Source organism: Sporobolomyces koalae, assembly GCF_050403365.1.
Source record: "Sporobolomyces koalae JCM15063 DNA, S_koalae_JCM15063T_v1_ctg21, whole genome shotgun sequence".
In the NCBI taxonomy this organism is placed as follows: Eukaryota; Fungi; Basidiomycota; class Microbotryomycetes; order Sporidiobolales; family Sporidiobolaceae; genus Sporobolomyces; species Sporobolomyces koalae.
In genome coordinates this window covers 217,838-232,310 of record NW_027481750.1, presented here as the reverse complement: position 1 = coordinate 232,310, position 14,473 = coordinate 217,838, and the positions used below count along the sequence as shown (strand labels likewise).

General features: G+C 55.0%; 4 protein-coding genes across 4 annotated transcripts; 2 read left to right on the top strand and 2 right to left on the bottom strand.

Annotated features, from left to right (window-relative positions):
• Positions 1–62: 62 nt before the first annotated feature.
• VID27 (Vid27p) lies at positions 63–3,574 on the top strand (the record flags this gene model as incomplete). The annotated part of the gene is made up of 10 exons (XM_076679313.1): positions 63–184; positions 322–437; positions 510–825; positions 908–1,917; positions 2,001–2,167; positions 2,235–2,325; positions 2,409–3,036; positions 3,117–3,294; positions 3,374–3,425; positions 3,525–3,574. 10 exons carry the CDS (start codon positions 63–65, stop codon positions 3,572–3,574), a joined length of 2,730 nt encoding a protein of 909 aa, XP_076533622.1.
• An 800-nt stretch (positions 3,575–4,374) lies between these two features.
• On the top strand, positions 4,375–5,934 carry PGC1 (phosphatidylglycerol phospholipase; the record flags this gene model as incomplete). Its single annotated transcript, XM_076679312.1, has 6 exons — positions 4,375–4,431; positions 4,518–4,596; positions 4,868–4,921; positions 4,997–5,257; positions 5,329–5,726; positions 5,809–5,934. The coding sequence occupies 6 exons, from the start codon at positions 4,375–4,377 to the stop codon at positions 5,932–5,934; spliced, it is 975 nt and encodes a 324-aa protein (XP_076533621.1).
• An 881-nt stretch (positions 5,935–6,815) lies between these two features.
• Positions 6,816–9,953, bottom strand: EPL1 (Epl1p; the record flags this gene model as incomplete). Its single annotated transcript, XM_076679311.1, has 4 exons — positions 6,816–8,529; positions 8,611–8,936; positions 9,019–9,180; positions 9,255–9,953. 4 exons carry the CDS (start codon positions 9,951–9,953, stop codon positions 6,816–6,818), a joined length of 2,901 nt encoding a protein of 966 aa, XP_076533620.1.
• A 1,996-nt stretch (positions 9,954–11,949) lies between these two features.
• JCM15063_000141 (DDX18/HAS1 family DEAD/DEAH box RNA helicase) lies at positions 11,950–14,254 on the bottom strand (the record flags this gene model as incomplete). The annotated part of the gene is made up of 6 exons (XM_076679310.1): positions 11,950–12,399; positions 12,476–12,796; positions 12,860–13,161; positions 13,223–13,340; positions 13,402–13,601; positions 13,669–14,254. 6 exons carry the CDS (start codon positions 14,252–14,254, stop codon positions 11,950–11,952), a joined length of 1,977 nt encoding a protein of 658 aa, XP_076533619.1.
• Positions 14,255–14,473: the final 219 nt, after the last annotated feature.

Here is a 14,473-nt window from a genome sequence, read left to right as displayed (position 1 = left end):
CCGTCAGGTCAACCGCTGTAGGGACTCAGCCAGATCATGATCTATCTGAGCATACTACTGACATGCTGCATCGATCAGTGTTCGGGATCAGCGGTCCCGCACCTGCGGCCGAACTGACGACTCTCGACGGAGGCAGACTCTTCCTCGTCCGTCCCGACAGCATCAAAGGCAGCCGCGAATGCATGTACGTGTATACTACCCCGTATATCTTGCCCGCCAAAGCGTGTGACCTGACGAAAAGATCCTGTCGTCATCGTTGTCGCTTCCCCTTGTCCCCACCTCGTTCTCCCTTTCGCCCCTTTTTCCCAACTCACGTCACAGCTTCATCGATGCATCCCTCAGCATTCGCAAGACGACTCACGCCAACATGTACCAGCTCGTCGTGACGCGAGCGTTCCAGGAGGGCGAGGAACAGCTGCTGGAGGAAGACGCCGAGAGTGAGCTCCGATCCTCCCTTGAACCCCCTGTCACCCGCAGCTTACTCACCCTCGTGCAAAACGATTTGCTAGATTCGGACGAGCGATCGTTCCTACTCGATTCAGGTCTCTTCCTCTCGCTCGGTCCTTCGCTCGACCCTTCGTCCGCTGCGTCCGATGCTCAGACCCCTTCCTCGTTCACCTGGCTCGATCCCGATGGTGATGGTCCTGATGACGAGTTCGAATTCATCTTGCCGCAAGACGGGACCGTCAGTGACGCACAAGCGCGAGAGTTTGAAAAGCTGTGCTGGCGCTGTATGTGGGAGCGCAGGGAAGGCAGGGACTGGCCGACCGACGACCGCTCCATCCGAGACGCAGAACGCACCCTCGAAGCCGACTTCAAGGTTGAGTAAGCTCTCACTCTCTCTTCAAACAGCTTTTGCGAATAACCCGGAATCTGATTTCATGACTTTCATTTATTTTGCATCAAGGCGCGCATTGCCCGCCCCGGCTCCATCGTTCTACCCTACCGTAACGTCTGCCGCTTCCACAGTCGACTCTCCGGTGACCTCGCACACTCCAGCAAAGGCGCCGCTCTTCCGAGCGAGTTCACCCTCTGACGACGAAGTATCGGACGATGGACGAGCACCACGAGAGGGACGTACGACGACACTTGCCGACTCGGACGAAGATGAAGTCGCGTCTGATGGAGAAGGAGGAGACAGCGGGGACGAACTCGCGGCCCAACTCATGCAGAAAGCAACGATTGACGATCGAGCCACCCCCAGCACTAGCAACCTCAACAGGCAAGGCAAATTGACCACGAACGCATCGAAGCAAGATATTGCAACTCCGCTCGCGAAACCTCCGACCGCGGCCGTGCCCGCTTCTTCGGCTAGTGAAGAAAAGAAACCTCTCCTGTCTGTCGTCGCGTCGTTGCATTTGTACGATCGCATGACGGGACTGTTCATGCTCCAAGATGATTCGGTACGAGCTTCGCTGTACAAGTTGGACCCGACCGAAGGATCTGGACACTGGTTGTTGGTCGAATCGAACAAGACGAATGGAGGCGTATGGGTCAGTCAAGGGATCGACAAGGAGATGGTGATCAATTTCGCCGAGAAGGAACTCTCGATGGTGTTCAATTTTTCAGCCGACTCTCCTGCCACTGAAGACGACCAGACTGAAACGACCTCGAGCGAAACGTTCACATGGTTGTTGCGGTTACCGGACGAGAATGGGTTCTCGCAATTGCAGTCCAAAGTCAGTGAAGCGTTGTTCGAGGACAAGTGGGGATCGGGAAGTTGGAACAAGTTGAAGGACGACGAACGCGAGTACAGTCGGAAAGCGTACCTCGAGGAAGACGCCGAGATGTGGGAAGGAGACGATGAACAGAGCCCTGTACACGAAGACGAGTCTGAGCCAGAATCAGAGGAGGACGAAGAAGAAGAAGAAGAAGAACCTGTCGCACAGAAGGACAGTGACGAGGAGTCGGATTCAGGTACGAAGCCCGCGTTTTCACTGATCGGGGGTTCCCCCTCTCTTTTGAACCGATTCGCTTACCTCACGTATGCTCTTCGACAGAGGACGAACGGGCCGTGCCGAGACGACCTTCCAAGTACACCGCGATCGGAGCCAAGAAGCGAGCAAAGAACTCGGCGCTCGCAGTCGGCTACAAGGACGACTTGTCGTTCGTCGTACAAGGGGACATGATTGGCGTGTTCAAGCAACAGCGCGAAGGAGGAAAGAAAGTCAGTCGATCACAGTGCTTGGAGTGCCGCGATCGTCTCTCACCTCTGCATTTCGTGCATGCAACAGCTCAAATTCGTCACGTCGATCGTCAACCTGACTGCACCTGGCTCGAGCGGCAAGAGCTTCACGCCTGGAAAGGTCATGCTGCACAACCAAGGTTGGTCACAGAGCCTGTCTCGCTTTCGAGAGTCGATTGTACCCGGATGTCTGATACCGGGGCATGCATTCTTTTCCGAGCAGACACCTCGATGATCCTGCAGAACCCACTCTCGCCGGGATCGCTTTACCGACTCGATCTTGAAACGGGCAAGGTTGTCGATGAGTACAAAGTGTCGGAAGACTTCTCGATCAAGAACTTCATCCCGGACTCCAAGTTCGCCCAGACAACACAACAACAGACGTTCATCGGACACTCGCACAATGGGTTGTTCCGGATCGACCCGCGTCTCGCCGGATCGAAACTGGTCGACTCCGAGTTCAAGCAGTACGCGACGAAAGCCGAATTCTCGGCCGCGGCGACGACCGAGTCGGGACGGCTGGCAGTCGCTTCGGCGAAGGGAGACATTCGCTTGTTCGACAAGTTGGGCAAGAACGCCAAGACGGCGTTGCCGGCACTCGGTGACCCGATCTTGGGTATCGACGTTTCGGCAGACGGTCGCTACGTCCTCGCAACGTGCAAGACGTACCTCCTGTTGATTGACACGATGATCCCGGAATCGTCTGGATCCAAGTATGGAGGTCAACTTGGGTTCGACCGGTCGTTCCCTGCGGCGCAGAAACCGACGCCGCGACGATTGCAACTCAGACCGGAACACGTTGCGCACATGCGTCAAGTGTGTGGACAGGACGTCAGCTTTACTCCAGCCAAGTCAGTCGCGACGAGCTTTTCTCTCTTGCCCTGTCGAGTGCATCGGACTGATTTGCTCTCGTTGGGATCAAACCAAAAAGGTTCAACGCAGCGCTCTCGGGAGAACCGGAACGAACAATCGTCACTTCGACGGGACCGTTCATCGTTGCATGGAATTTCCGACAAGTCAGGAGTGGCAACATTGCCAACTACACGTTGCGCCGGTTCTCGGAAGATGTCGTTGCAGACAATTTCAAGTTTGGTGGAGATCGCGACATTGTCAGTGATATTTCCCCTTGTGACGTGTTTCTTCTTTTAACGAGACAAGAAGTAATAATGAAGTTACTCGCTCGCATAGATTGTCACGCTGCCCGAGAACGTGTTTATCGAGCAGAAGAAGGGACTCAAAGGTGAGATATCTCTCCCCCAAGCCAGCGCCGACCTGTTCTCGAACTCGCCGTACTAACCCCTCCGTGGACTGACTCCTCCGTGGTACCTACCTCTTACAGCCCCTTCGCGAGACTCGATCGCGAATGTTGTCCGTACCTGGGAAGGTTGAACACGATAATCGGAAACGAGGCCAGAGCGACGAGATGCACCTCGCTCGGATCGGTTACCGTCGCTCTCTACCTACTTTTGGGTTGTACCAATAGATACCCTCCTTTCTCTTCTGTTCTGTTTTTCATCTGTACTCTCTACCTTCTGCCGGCTCTACATGAGTCTCTGTCTCTCCCTTTGGTGCTCCGAGGTTTCACCCTGTACAGGACTTTTCTTTTCTGTCAAGTTACGCTGCATAAGCGAGGGTAGCCAGCACTTGTTAACGGGTCTAAAAGGGACTAGAAGCGAAGTTGAGGAACGTGCGATGGAATCGGCTGCGAACCGGCCGCGCGTCGCACGTTCCGTAACTTGCGTCGCTCGGTCTTCTCCTCTCTCTCCCTCTCGCACCTTGCTTCTCGTCCTCACTTGCGACTTGTACCTCCCTACTCGAACAGCTACACCAGTTACTTGTGCGAACAATCGGAGAAATCGAGCGAACCCAGGGTGAGTACACGCAACAAGGTCAAACGCGTCGACGTGGCGGTGCAAAGGCATTTCAGGCCGACTCGCAGAAATCACTCGCTTTGAAAACTGACTCAACTTGCAACTTTGTCCATCCATCACTTGACCTCCCCACCCAAAAACGCGTTCTTTGTTCCGCCTCTTTCCTGCCGGGATCCCGACCTCTTGCTGGACCCCAACTTCCGATTCGCGCAACAGCTTGTCCCTTCCCGCCTACCAGCTTTTCCTCGACCCTCGAACGCGCTCTCGAATCGGCTCTCATCGCAGCGTTCCCGCAATCTCGACCTCCAAGGACTCGAGATGACCAACTACAAGTTTACCCGGGACACGGCACCTCAATGTTGGGGACACCGAGGCGTGAGTTGGAACCCCCTGCAATTCTCTTTATCTTTCTAGTTCCGGAAACCGCTGAGTTCCCACATTCCACTCGACATGGACGACAGGCTTCTGCTGCTTACCCTGAAAACACTCTTGCCAGTTTCGAAGCGGCAATTCGTGATGGTGCAGAGGGGATCGAGTCAGGTCAGTTCGTGCATCTTCTCGCTTCGGGAGCCCCTGTCCCTTTCTGCTTCTCCTCCATGGGAGTGCATTCGCTGGCCGGAGCGTTATTATTGGGACAAGGGGGGTTGGCTAGAGGCGGAATTCCCGCTTGAATCGTGCGCAGGAATCGAACCGGACGAAATACCGCGCCCGAATTTGACTAGTTTGACCTGCGAACCCGCGTGTACACGATGCCATTTTTACGCAGAACCCCAAACTGACCCTCGCTCGTTCCTCTCCGGAAATGCAACAGATGTACACATTACGAAGGATGGCGAAATTGTCATGTTTCACGACCCTCTACTCGGTACATTTGATTCGACACGATTTCTCTCGCTCCTCATCCTCTAATGGGTCGTACCCCATTCGTGTGGGACCACAGATCGTACGACGAATGGAACTGGTCGCATTCAGACTCAAAACTATCACGGCGGTCTCGACCAACTTAAGACGAAGAAGGGACCTCAACAAAAGATTCCGACCTTGCGGGAAACGATCGCGCTCTTGATGCGCCCCGAAAACCAGACCGTGTACCTCAATGTCGATGTCAAGGTTGACAATGACCCGGTGGTCCTGTTCAACCTGATTCACGAAATCTTGGTTGCCTACCCCGATTACGTGACAAATCTTGCTCCTCGAATCGGTCGGTTGCCGCTAGGTTATGCTCGACACCCCTATCGTCATCTAACGATTGTCTTCTCGCCTGTTGCGCAGTTCTCGGTTTGTGGCACCCGAAATACGTTGAACCGGCACAAACGATCCTCCCGTACTTGCGCCTCGCACACATTGGACTCTCGCCTTCGATCGCTCGCAAGTACTTCTGGGACGCGTGCGCATCGTTCTCGATGAACTTTGCCTGCCTTGTCACTTCAGATGGCGCTGCGTTCCGAGAAGAATGCAAACGCGCTGGCAAAGACATTTGCGTATGGACGGTCAACGATCGTCGAGAGATGATCGAGGCGACGAAATGGGGCGCGAAAGCGATCTTGACGGATCGAACGGACGATTGGCTCGCGCTCAAGAACGAGATGTTGAACGATTGGGACAAGGTCGCCAAAGAAACTTCATGGAAGTTTGGATGGACTTCTTACAAGTACACCTTTTTTGCAAACGTGAGTCTCGACTCGCTGAACTCCCTCCCGTTTTACAACACAATTCAAAAAATTCTAATTCATCTCCGGTTTTCCCATATAGTTCCTCGCTGCTTCGTGGGAATCTTACATCCTGACGAAAACGGCTGGAACCTTTATTGAACCTCCACCTTCTCCCAAGATTCGACCTACCGATAAAGGACCTGATCCTATTGTTGCTACCGTCTAAACTCGACATTTGATACCGAACTCCCCTTGTGAATCTTTTCCCCCTTCCTCTGACCTCTCTTTCTTTCGATTACACAGAAAGTGATCAAGTCCAAGTGCTGGACGAGGTCTCTTTTTTCATCTTCACTCTGCTCCTTCTCACTCGTCTCGGGTTTTCTATTCACGAGCTTCTCTCTGGTCCGCTTCGACTCTCTCTTGTGTCTCTCTCTACGGTGTACCTTTGTCCTCATTCCCTTCTATCTCTCTCTCTCTCTCACTGTTCGAAGGACTCTCCTGGTTCCTGTGCTAGATCAACCCCTATTCCTGTGTCTGTCGTGACTCTTTCACACGTCCCCTCTCTCTCTCTCTCTTTTTGTACACTCGTGTCATCGGATCCTGTTTTTGACTGTTCTTTTCCTCGGTTTACTAATTTGCTCTCGAATCTATTATTCGCGTTTTACCTATCGTTTCCTTTTGCAAGAGTTGCGAACCAAAGCGAATAAACGAACCAAACGGAATTCGGACTTGGTCGGCTTGAAAGGAAACGGCGAGAGAGAGAGAGAGAGAGAGAGAAGGGGGAGGTTTGGAAGCGGAGAGGGGAGTTTTGGAGGAAGCAAGAGAAACAAGTACAAGATGATTGTTCGAGGGGTTACTGCATTTTTTTTCGGAGGGGGGTCACTACTACTTTGATTGCGGGTGGAAAAATTCACTATTTTTTGCTTGTACGAAGAGAAAGATTTGACATGGTGAAAAGTAAAAAGGGAGGCAAAATGGGGAAAAAGAAAGGCGAGAGATTGGGCGGAAAGGCCGTCGAAGATAGCTCAGTAAGTTACTGCATAATAAGTCGATTTCGAGGGCGCGCGAGAGAGAGAAAGGGAGGGGTATCGCGTCGGATAGATCCGTTCAACCTTGAACAAAGTTTCCGTAACTCTGTTTGAGGACACCTTGACCGGCGGTTCCAACCTGCATCGGATAAGTCATGGGCGAACTCCGTTTCTGCACGAGACCTGGATTGCCCGCGCTTGAAGGTGGAGTACCCGGTGGGTTCTGTTGCCGCAGGTTGAGAGCATTGGCTGCTGCGACCGGAGAGAGGTGAGGCGAGTTCTGAGGCGGAAGTGAGAGCGCAACCATGGCAGGGGAATGTTGGTGATGCGAAGACGACGCAGACGATGCTGGACGAGAAGAGATTTGAGAGTTGGCCGAGAGCGGACGACTCATGCCAGCGACTTGCATCGCGGCAGCTTGCTGTTGCGCCGCGAGTTGTTGTTGCTGCTGCTGGATCGCGAGCTGGATCGCTTGCGGGTTCGAGAACGGAGGATGAGAGAGACGGGAAGTCGCGGGAATTCCGTTCGCCCCGTTGGGTTGGAGGCCCGGGACCGCGAGTCCTCCGTTCGCTGAACGCGCAGGTTGGCCAACAGGGAGAGGAATCCCATTCGCATGTTGCGGAGACGAGTGAGGTGCGAGTTGATTCTGCGACGGCGGTAGATGGTTCTGGAACGCGCCAGGAGATCCTTGACCGTTCCATTGTGGCTGACCGGCTCCATTCGGAGCAACGGGTAGCGGAAGATGAGCCATGCCGACTGGCGAACCATGATTCGAAGACGGACCCTGGCGCAGCTGGTCGTTGGGCGAACCGGATTGAGCCTGGGCCTGGGCTTGCGCCTGGGCCTGGGCTTGCGCCTGAGCCTGAGCCTGAGCTTGTCGTTGCCGCTGCTGAGCCAGTTGCTGAGCTGCAGCGAGTTGCTGCTGTTGCTGCACCCGCAGGCTCTGCTGCGCGGCAATCCCGGCTTGAGCTTGAGCGTATGCGGCAGGGTTTGGAGCTACCTGTCCGCCCGGAAGCGACTGATTCGATGGTTGCATCTGTAGCGGCGGCCGTGGTGGCGGTCGACCGACCACGGTAGGAGGGGGTTGATTCTTGTCGGGATCGCTGGCCACGTATTTGAACGCTTCTTCTAGGTAGCTCGAATCGACCGACATGTTTTGCAGATCCTGCGGCTTGAGGAGCGCCGTCCGTCGGATGAGGTAGGGCAAGTCGTAGTCGTCAATCAAAGCAGGTTCGTCGGCAGCAGGGAAGTCGAGCCCAGCATCGGTATCGAATTTGAGTCGCTCGTTCCGGCGCTCGAGTAGCCATGCGTCCATCTCGTCGAGCTCCGACTCGGTATCCGAGTCGTCAAGGGAGGGCAGCGTCCGTCGTGTCAGATCAAACTCCTCGTCCTCGTGGCCCCTTCGTGCTGGAGCGATGCGATCGAGGAAAATTCGACCTCCACGGCCTACCCTCTTCCTGAAACTGCTTCGGACCCTTCCTATCGGTGCTTGCCAACTCGTCGCGAATCCAAGTGCTTCTCGTTTCGCCGAAGCAAGCGAGACCGAATTGGGCGTGGGTTCGACCGAACGCCAAAACCGTGCCGGGGTAGGCGGAGGTCGTGCTAGGTACGAAGAGTCGGTCCAATCTTCGTATTGCTGATCGGCCTGCCTCTTGCGCTGCAATTCGCGCTCGATCTGCTTGACGAGATTTTCGTTGCGACTCTTGCGAGCTTGCAGTTCTTCCACTGTGGGAACGAGGGATGCCGGACTGAAATTGTTCGGGTCGGGCTTGCGCAGTGAAAGCCGTAGAGCGCTGTCAGGGGGGAAAGCAGAATCGGAGATGGTCAACTCAAATCGACAGGCAGCCGATTGATGAAGAGAAGAAAGGGCATACCCAACCGATCCATCCTCGCGCTTTCTCCGCTTTTCTCTCCGGCTGATCAAAAGATCCTCATCTCCGTCGGCTTCGCCCAATTTCCTCTTAATCTCCCTGATTTCGCACCGCTGGTCAAAGATCTTTCGCTCCTCGAGGATCGCATCGAGCTTGATCTGTTCTCGTTCGGCCACCTTGAGCATCAGCGCATGAGCGGCGTAGAGGTCGTTCCGTAGCCGGATCAGTCGCTCGAGGTTCTGTTGATCTGATCGACGAGTTTTCCGAGACGTTTTCGGTTCTCGTCGACGGAAACAGACGTAAGGGTTTTGCTCGTTCGACTCGTCGTACTGCCAAGACAGGAAGAGGCAATTGTGAGTATACCGAGTTCCAAGAAAAGAGCAGACGAGCTTCGCAGTAAAAGTCGCTCACGTCGAGTTGCGGCATGATCCGCTTGCCTCCCCGTTGCACTCTCCGTTCTCGCCAGTGAGGGTGGATCGACTTTGCGTATGGTCTTAGGGACGCTAATTCTGGTCTCTGCATGTCGTTGAACGCGTAGTCACAATCGAGCAGTGTCGGTAGCAGAGAAAGGTCCTGCCAAAGATAAGACGAACATATTGGTTTGTAAGAACACGAGCTCTTCCGAGAGCGAGCTTTCGGTGACATACCACATGGGCCATGGGGGCTTTTTCCTCTGCGACCAATTCGAACAGTTCCATGATCTTTTCAAAGTCGTCCTCGCTCAGCGGGTTCTTGGGATCGGAAAGTTCGTCGAGACATTTCCCTGCATCTGCGAATGCATCGTAGACTTCTGTTGTGTCCTGACCGTCAACCTGTTTCTGCTTGCCTTTCTCCTGCGCAGAGAACCGCTCGTTGAAATCTTCGAGCCAGTCCTCGTCGTCCTCGTCCATCGTGTAGTTGACTGCGCCTCGGGTCGTGTCTTCGACCGTGTCCGAGAATCGAATGTACGAAACGGGATCGGCATAGCCAGGTTTGTACAAGGCGGTGAATTCAGATTCGGGCAAGGTGGTCGAGGATCGGGTGGGAATGTACGCTGAAGCCTGCTTCTTGCCATTCGAGGCTGTTGTACGTGCGACGTACGCTGCTGTCGAGGCAATCACTTGTTGGAGATGTACTTCGCCTTCCTCGTCCTTGTCGACTCCCGTCTGAATTCCTTTCTGCTTCTGATTCGAAGCGTTGCTGTGTTGGTTCCCGCTGCCGGCGCGATCGTGGATCCCTTCACCGTCCTCGAGTTCGAGCCCATCGAGCTCGAGCGGGTCTTCTTCGATCACGACGCCAATCTCGACATTGATTCGAGTCTTGAAACCGAGTTTGCGGTTGCGAAACCGACCCGATCCTTTGGCCATGTCCCGGCAGACAAATCTCTAGAGTCCTCGCTCGACTCGGCTAGCTCAGTGAACACCAAGCGAGTCGAGAGAAGGGCGAGGAAGCGAGAACACGACGATTGAGAAGTCCAAAGATGAGAAGCCTCGCGACGACGACGGAGACAGGCGAGCGAGTCAAAAGTGATGGCAGACGAGTTAACGTCTCCGATGCGGGCTCGGGCGGAATGCTGTAGGCACAACGAGGTCGAGAAGGTGACATTGAGGTCAGCCAATCAGAACGCGCCAGCGAGGGGGTGAGGGGGGGCCTGCGGAATGCGACGACCGCCTCGAGGAGAAGCGAGCGGGTGATGATACTTACGAGTAACCAGCCGCGAAGCTATCCCGAGGGCAAGAGCGGCGCGCGTAGATGGCGGTGCGGGCGGGCGACTCTGATTGGTAACGGGAGGCGGTAAAAAACCCGTGATCGATCGCTCGGCCAGTGAAGAGCGAAAATGCGCGGCTCGGATCGATCGGCCAGACGAGCGAGTACAGTCCCAGTAGCCTCGAGTGCGGTAGACGAGCGAGCGTGGCTCTGGCAGGTGACCTGCTCGGGGCGTTGTTTGCAGGCCTGGGAGGAGCGCGGACGGGCTCAAGGCCGATCCCGCGTTTCCGCTGCGGCTCGCAGTCTCCCAAGCAGCACCAAGACGAGAGCTCCTGGCTAGTATGTCGCCCGCTCCTAGCCATCACCAGCTCTAGCCTGACCTTCGGAATGAAACAGCTCGAGAGATCACGGCAGGAGCGAACGCGAATTCGGCCAACTTGTGGGGTGACCTTCGCGCTCGCTTCGGGGGCCTGCTGCCCGCAATGGAAGCACAGACAGCTCAGAGCAGCGTTGAAGCACACACACGCGAGTATTGCCGTGATCAGGGCGAGCCGAGCGATGAGGCGTCACCATCTGCTGCAGAGGCCTGACCGACGAAATGTCGACCCACAAGACCAGGTTAGCTAGCTTCCTGTCTGCCTGAGGGTTCCATCTCCAGGTCCTCGAGAAGTGCAGAACCAAGGGGACTTGCCAATGGACAAAGGGCCGTCAGGGCGAGGGATGGTCGGGGCATGGGAATTTCAGTCGAGCGGTTCGTTGCAGGTCGGAGCGTTCAACAGGTCACCCCTGTACGTCGAGTGTCGTGATTGGGTTCGAGCGAGATGAGCCGGGAGAATAGAGTGATTGGCAGTGAGGAGAGAGGCAAGGCCAGTCGCCGCCTCTTTCGGCAAGGGAGCCTCCTTTCCCGACCCATTCCTTGGGTCTTCGCCTGCTGCCGCCGATAGCGCTTCGTCAGCAAGAAATACAAGATTTGGGACCCGTCAGACCGGCTAGGAGGCGACGTTCTCAATAACCTGCATTGTCCGCCTTCTTCCTGCGCGCGCTATCGTATCATAGCAGGTCGAGACCGCGTTCTAAGGATCAAGTATCGATTTCTTCCAGCTAAGATTTGCTTCTGCCTTCTTCCTTCCGAGCTGCAAGAGGGCTTCGTTCTGTTGACAAGAGGTCAGTATAAGCACTTTCGCATTCCCTTTCAAGCAACAGCTTCCAGCGTCCGAGTCGTGATCTGCGACCATCTACTACCTCGTGCTCCTTTCTGAGGCCCTGCTATTACAGCTAGTGTCTTTGCTAGAGCCGAGAGAGCGCTGTCCGGCTTGTCATTCGTTCTTCTCTGCGGTGTCTTGTTCGCTCTTCCGCGATACCGTCGCTTCACACTATGTCAATCTGAGCAACCTTGATCACTTCGTCGAGTTCGTCCCGGGAATTGGTTGCAGCGTAAAGGATTCAAGGATGCTGACTCTCCAGAAAGCCTTCTCATCAAGCGATCGCAATTGCTCTAAACCAGCGAGCGAGCCGGCCGCAGATGATGCGTAGCCTACAAGATTACAGAACAAGAAAAATCTACTCAAGCGGCAAGAGGAAGAAGGAAAAGGGGGCAGAAAATGTGCTGGGGAACTAGGGTCCGAGCGTAAGCGCCTGTAGAGAGTGCGACTGGGCTCATCGACTCCATTGTTTGCCTCCAGCTCCACCTCGAAGCTTCTCTCGACCTTGTTCTCGGTAAATGTCCTTGTCCTCGCCTCGTTTGCCCTCGACTTCTCGTCGTTTGCCTTCGTAGCCTCCACCTCTTCGTTGCATCTTTGCTCGCCTCTGTCGATCCGTGTCCTCGTCTTCCTCCTCCTCACTCGAATCGGCACCTTCGTCGTCATCTGAACCTCCACCGCCAACGTGGTCCTTGCGCTTCTTCTTGCCCTTGACACTACGTCCAACGTTGATGTTGACCGACGGAGGGGTCGAAAATCCAAACGCTCTCGCAACCTTGGCGAGGTCGAGCGAAGTCACGTCAAAGATGGTCTTGAGAGAGTACGACGCGTACGCTTGGATGTACGCTCGGAATCCGTCCTTGGCCGATTGGTTGAGGTAGTAGTTCTTCGAGATGAGCTTCTCGAGCTAGAAGAGAAATCACATCACGGAACCGTCAATATCGTGCAAGAGAGACGGCTTTTAAAAGGTTGCGAGAGCTCACTTGACCTTGCACATTGGCAATCTTCTCAGTCGGGAACTGGTACTCGTTGAGAGGCACTTTTGCCACCTTGAGGAACCGAAGGAATCCGAGCTCGCTCGGCAACAGGAACAAGAGACTCTTGCCGTTCTTGCCTGCACGTGCGGTACGTCCCACTCGGTGAATGTAGTCACGCGGGTCATCGGGAGGGTCAAACTGAATGATCCAATCGACTTTGGGGATGTCGAGTCCTCGCGCGGCAACATCTGTGCAGAGCAGGATGCCGGTGGGGGCGTTGCAGAATTCGAAGAACGTGTTGGTGCGCTTCTGTTGCTTTTGCTTGCCCTGGATATCCCCATGCAACGTCAGGATGAGAATACGCAGACTACGCTCGGGAGTTGGACGTACGTGAAGATCAAGCACAGGCACATCGATGTAGTTGAGGAGCTCGCCGTGGTACTGGACACTCTTGCAACTCGAGAAGAAGACGATGACCTTTTTCTTGAGGTTCTTGCGGAGGAAAGTAAACAGGAGCAGGAATCGCTTGTCGGAATCACACACGACGTAACCTTGTTCGAGGTTCTCGGCAGTCGACGTGTCGCGGTGAGAGTCGACGTTGATGTAGAGAGGGCCGGGGCGGAGCGACATCCGGGCGAGGTCGGTAACTTTTGTGGTCTGGGTGGCGGAGAAGAGCATCGATTGTCGGTTCTCTGTTTGTGGCAATGAAGGTCAGAATCGGGAATGTTTTCAGCTAAAGAGGAATTGGCCCACCTTTGGGGAGGAGGTTGATGATTTGCCTCATCTCGTCCTCGAATCCGATCTCGAGAATCCGGTCGGCTTCGTCAATGATGAGCGCGCGAAGGTTGTTGAAGACGAAACCTTTCGTGTTCTGCTCAGAGCATTCTCAGGTCTACACAGTACAAAACGCACGCATTGTAGGGTAGACTCACCTGAAGGTGATCGAGGAGTCGTCCAGGCGTCGCGATCAGCAAGTTGACACCTTTTGCGAGCTTCTCTGCCTCTGCTTTTCGGTTCGCTCCTCCCATGACGATGGCGAATGTTTGGTTGTGGTGTTCGCAAAGCTCCTTGGCGACACCGAAGATTTGGAGGGCGAGTTCACGCGTAGGCGAGACAACAATTGCTCCGGTTCCTGCGACAGAAAGCTCGCTCGTCAGTTTGCGTATGCGCCAAATGAAGCAGCAAGAGACGAAACGCACCATTGCGAGGCTTGAATTTGAGCTTGTTGAGCATCTCGATCGCCGGGATCAGGAACGAGAGGGTCTTGCCGGATCCCGTCTTCGCAGCTCCCAGCACATCCTTGCCTGCAAGCAGAGGCGGAATTGTTCTCGCTTGAACCTCCGTCATATTCGTGAATCCCATTCCTTCGATCGCCTTGCGGGTACCGGGGGAGAGGTCGAGCGATGCGAACGCCGTCACGGTGGGTTCAGGAGCGGGCTTCGCGCCAGTCATGAGTGCCAGCGCGTCTCCCGGAGTGCTTGCGGCGGTGGCATCGCTCTGTTCCTGCTCGACTGCGATCCCGGGACCGTCTTGCTCAACCTTCTTGCTCTTGGACTTCTTCTTCGAGGAGGCTTGGTCTTCCGGAGTCGGTTCGTACTCGGGATCAATCAGAGGTTCTACATCTTCATCGTTCGGCTCTGCTGGGGTAGCAGGAGTGGCGGTAGTCGAGGCAATCGCTGCTTCCGATCCCTCTTTGGCTTTCTTCGCAGGTCTCTTGCGTTTGCGCTTCTTGGCTTCGATGACCGCTGCTGAGGTGCTAGCCTGGGGCTGCTCTGCGTTTGCCATCCTCTCTGTCGTTCGGCCGGGTCGGAAGTGAGTGTTGATTGAGATGGAAAAAGTTCCCTCCTTTTTTGATCAAGACTTCGAGGATAAATGTGAGACCGTCTCCATCTTCGCGCATCTGACGCCGCGTAACAGTCCAGGTCAAGCATTCACTAGCATACTTGCAGTGCTGCTGGTAGTCTCCGGTCCGTTATGGAAATTTCGGAACGCACTGCCGAAGGG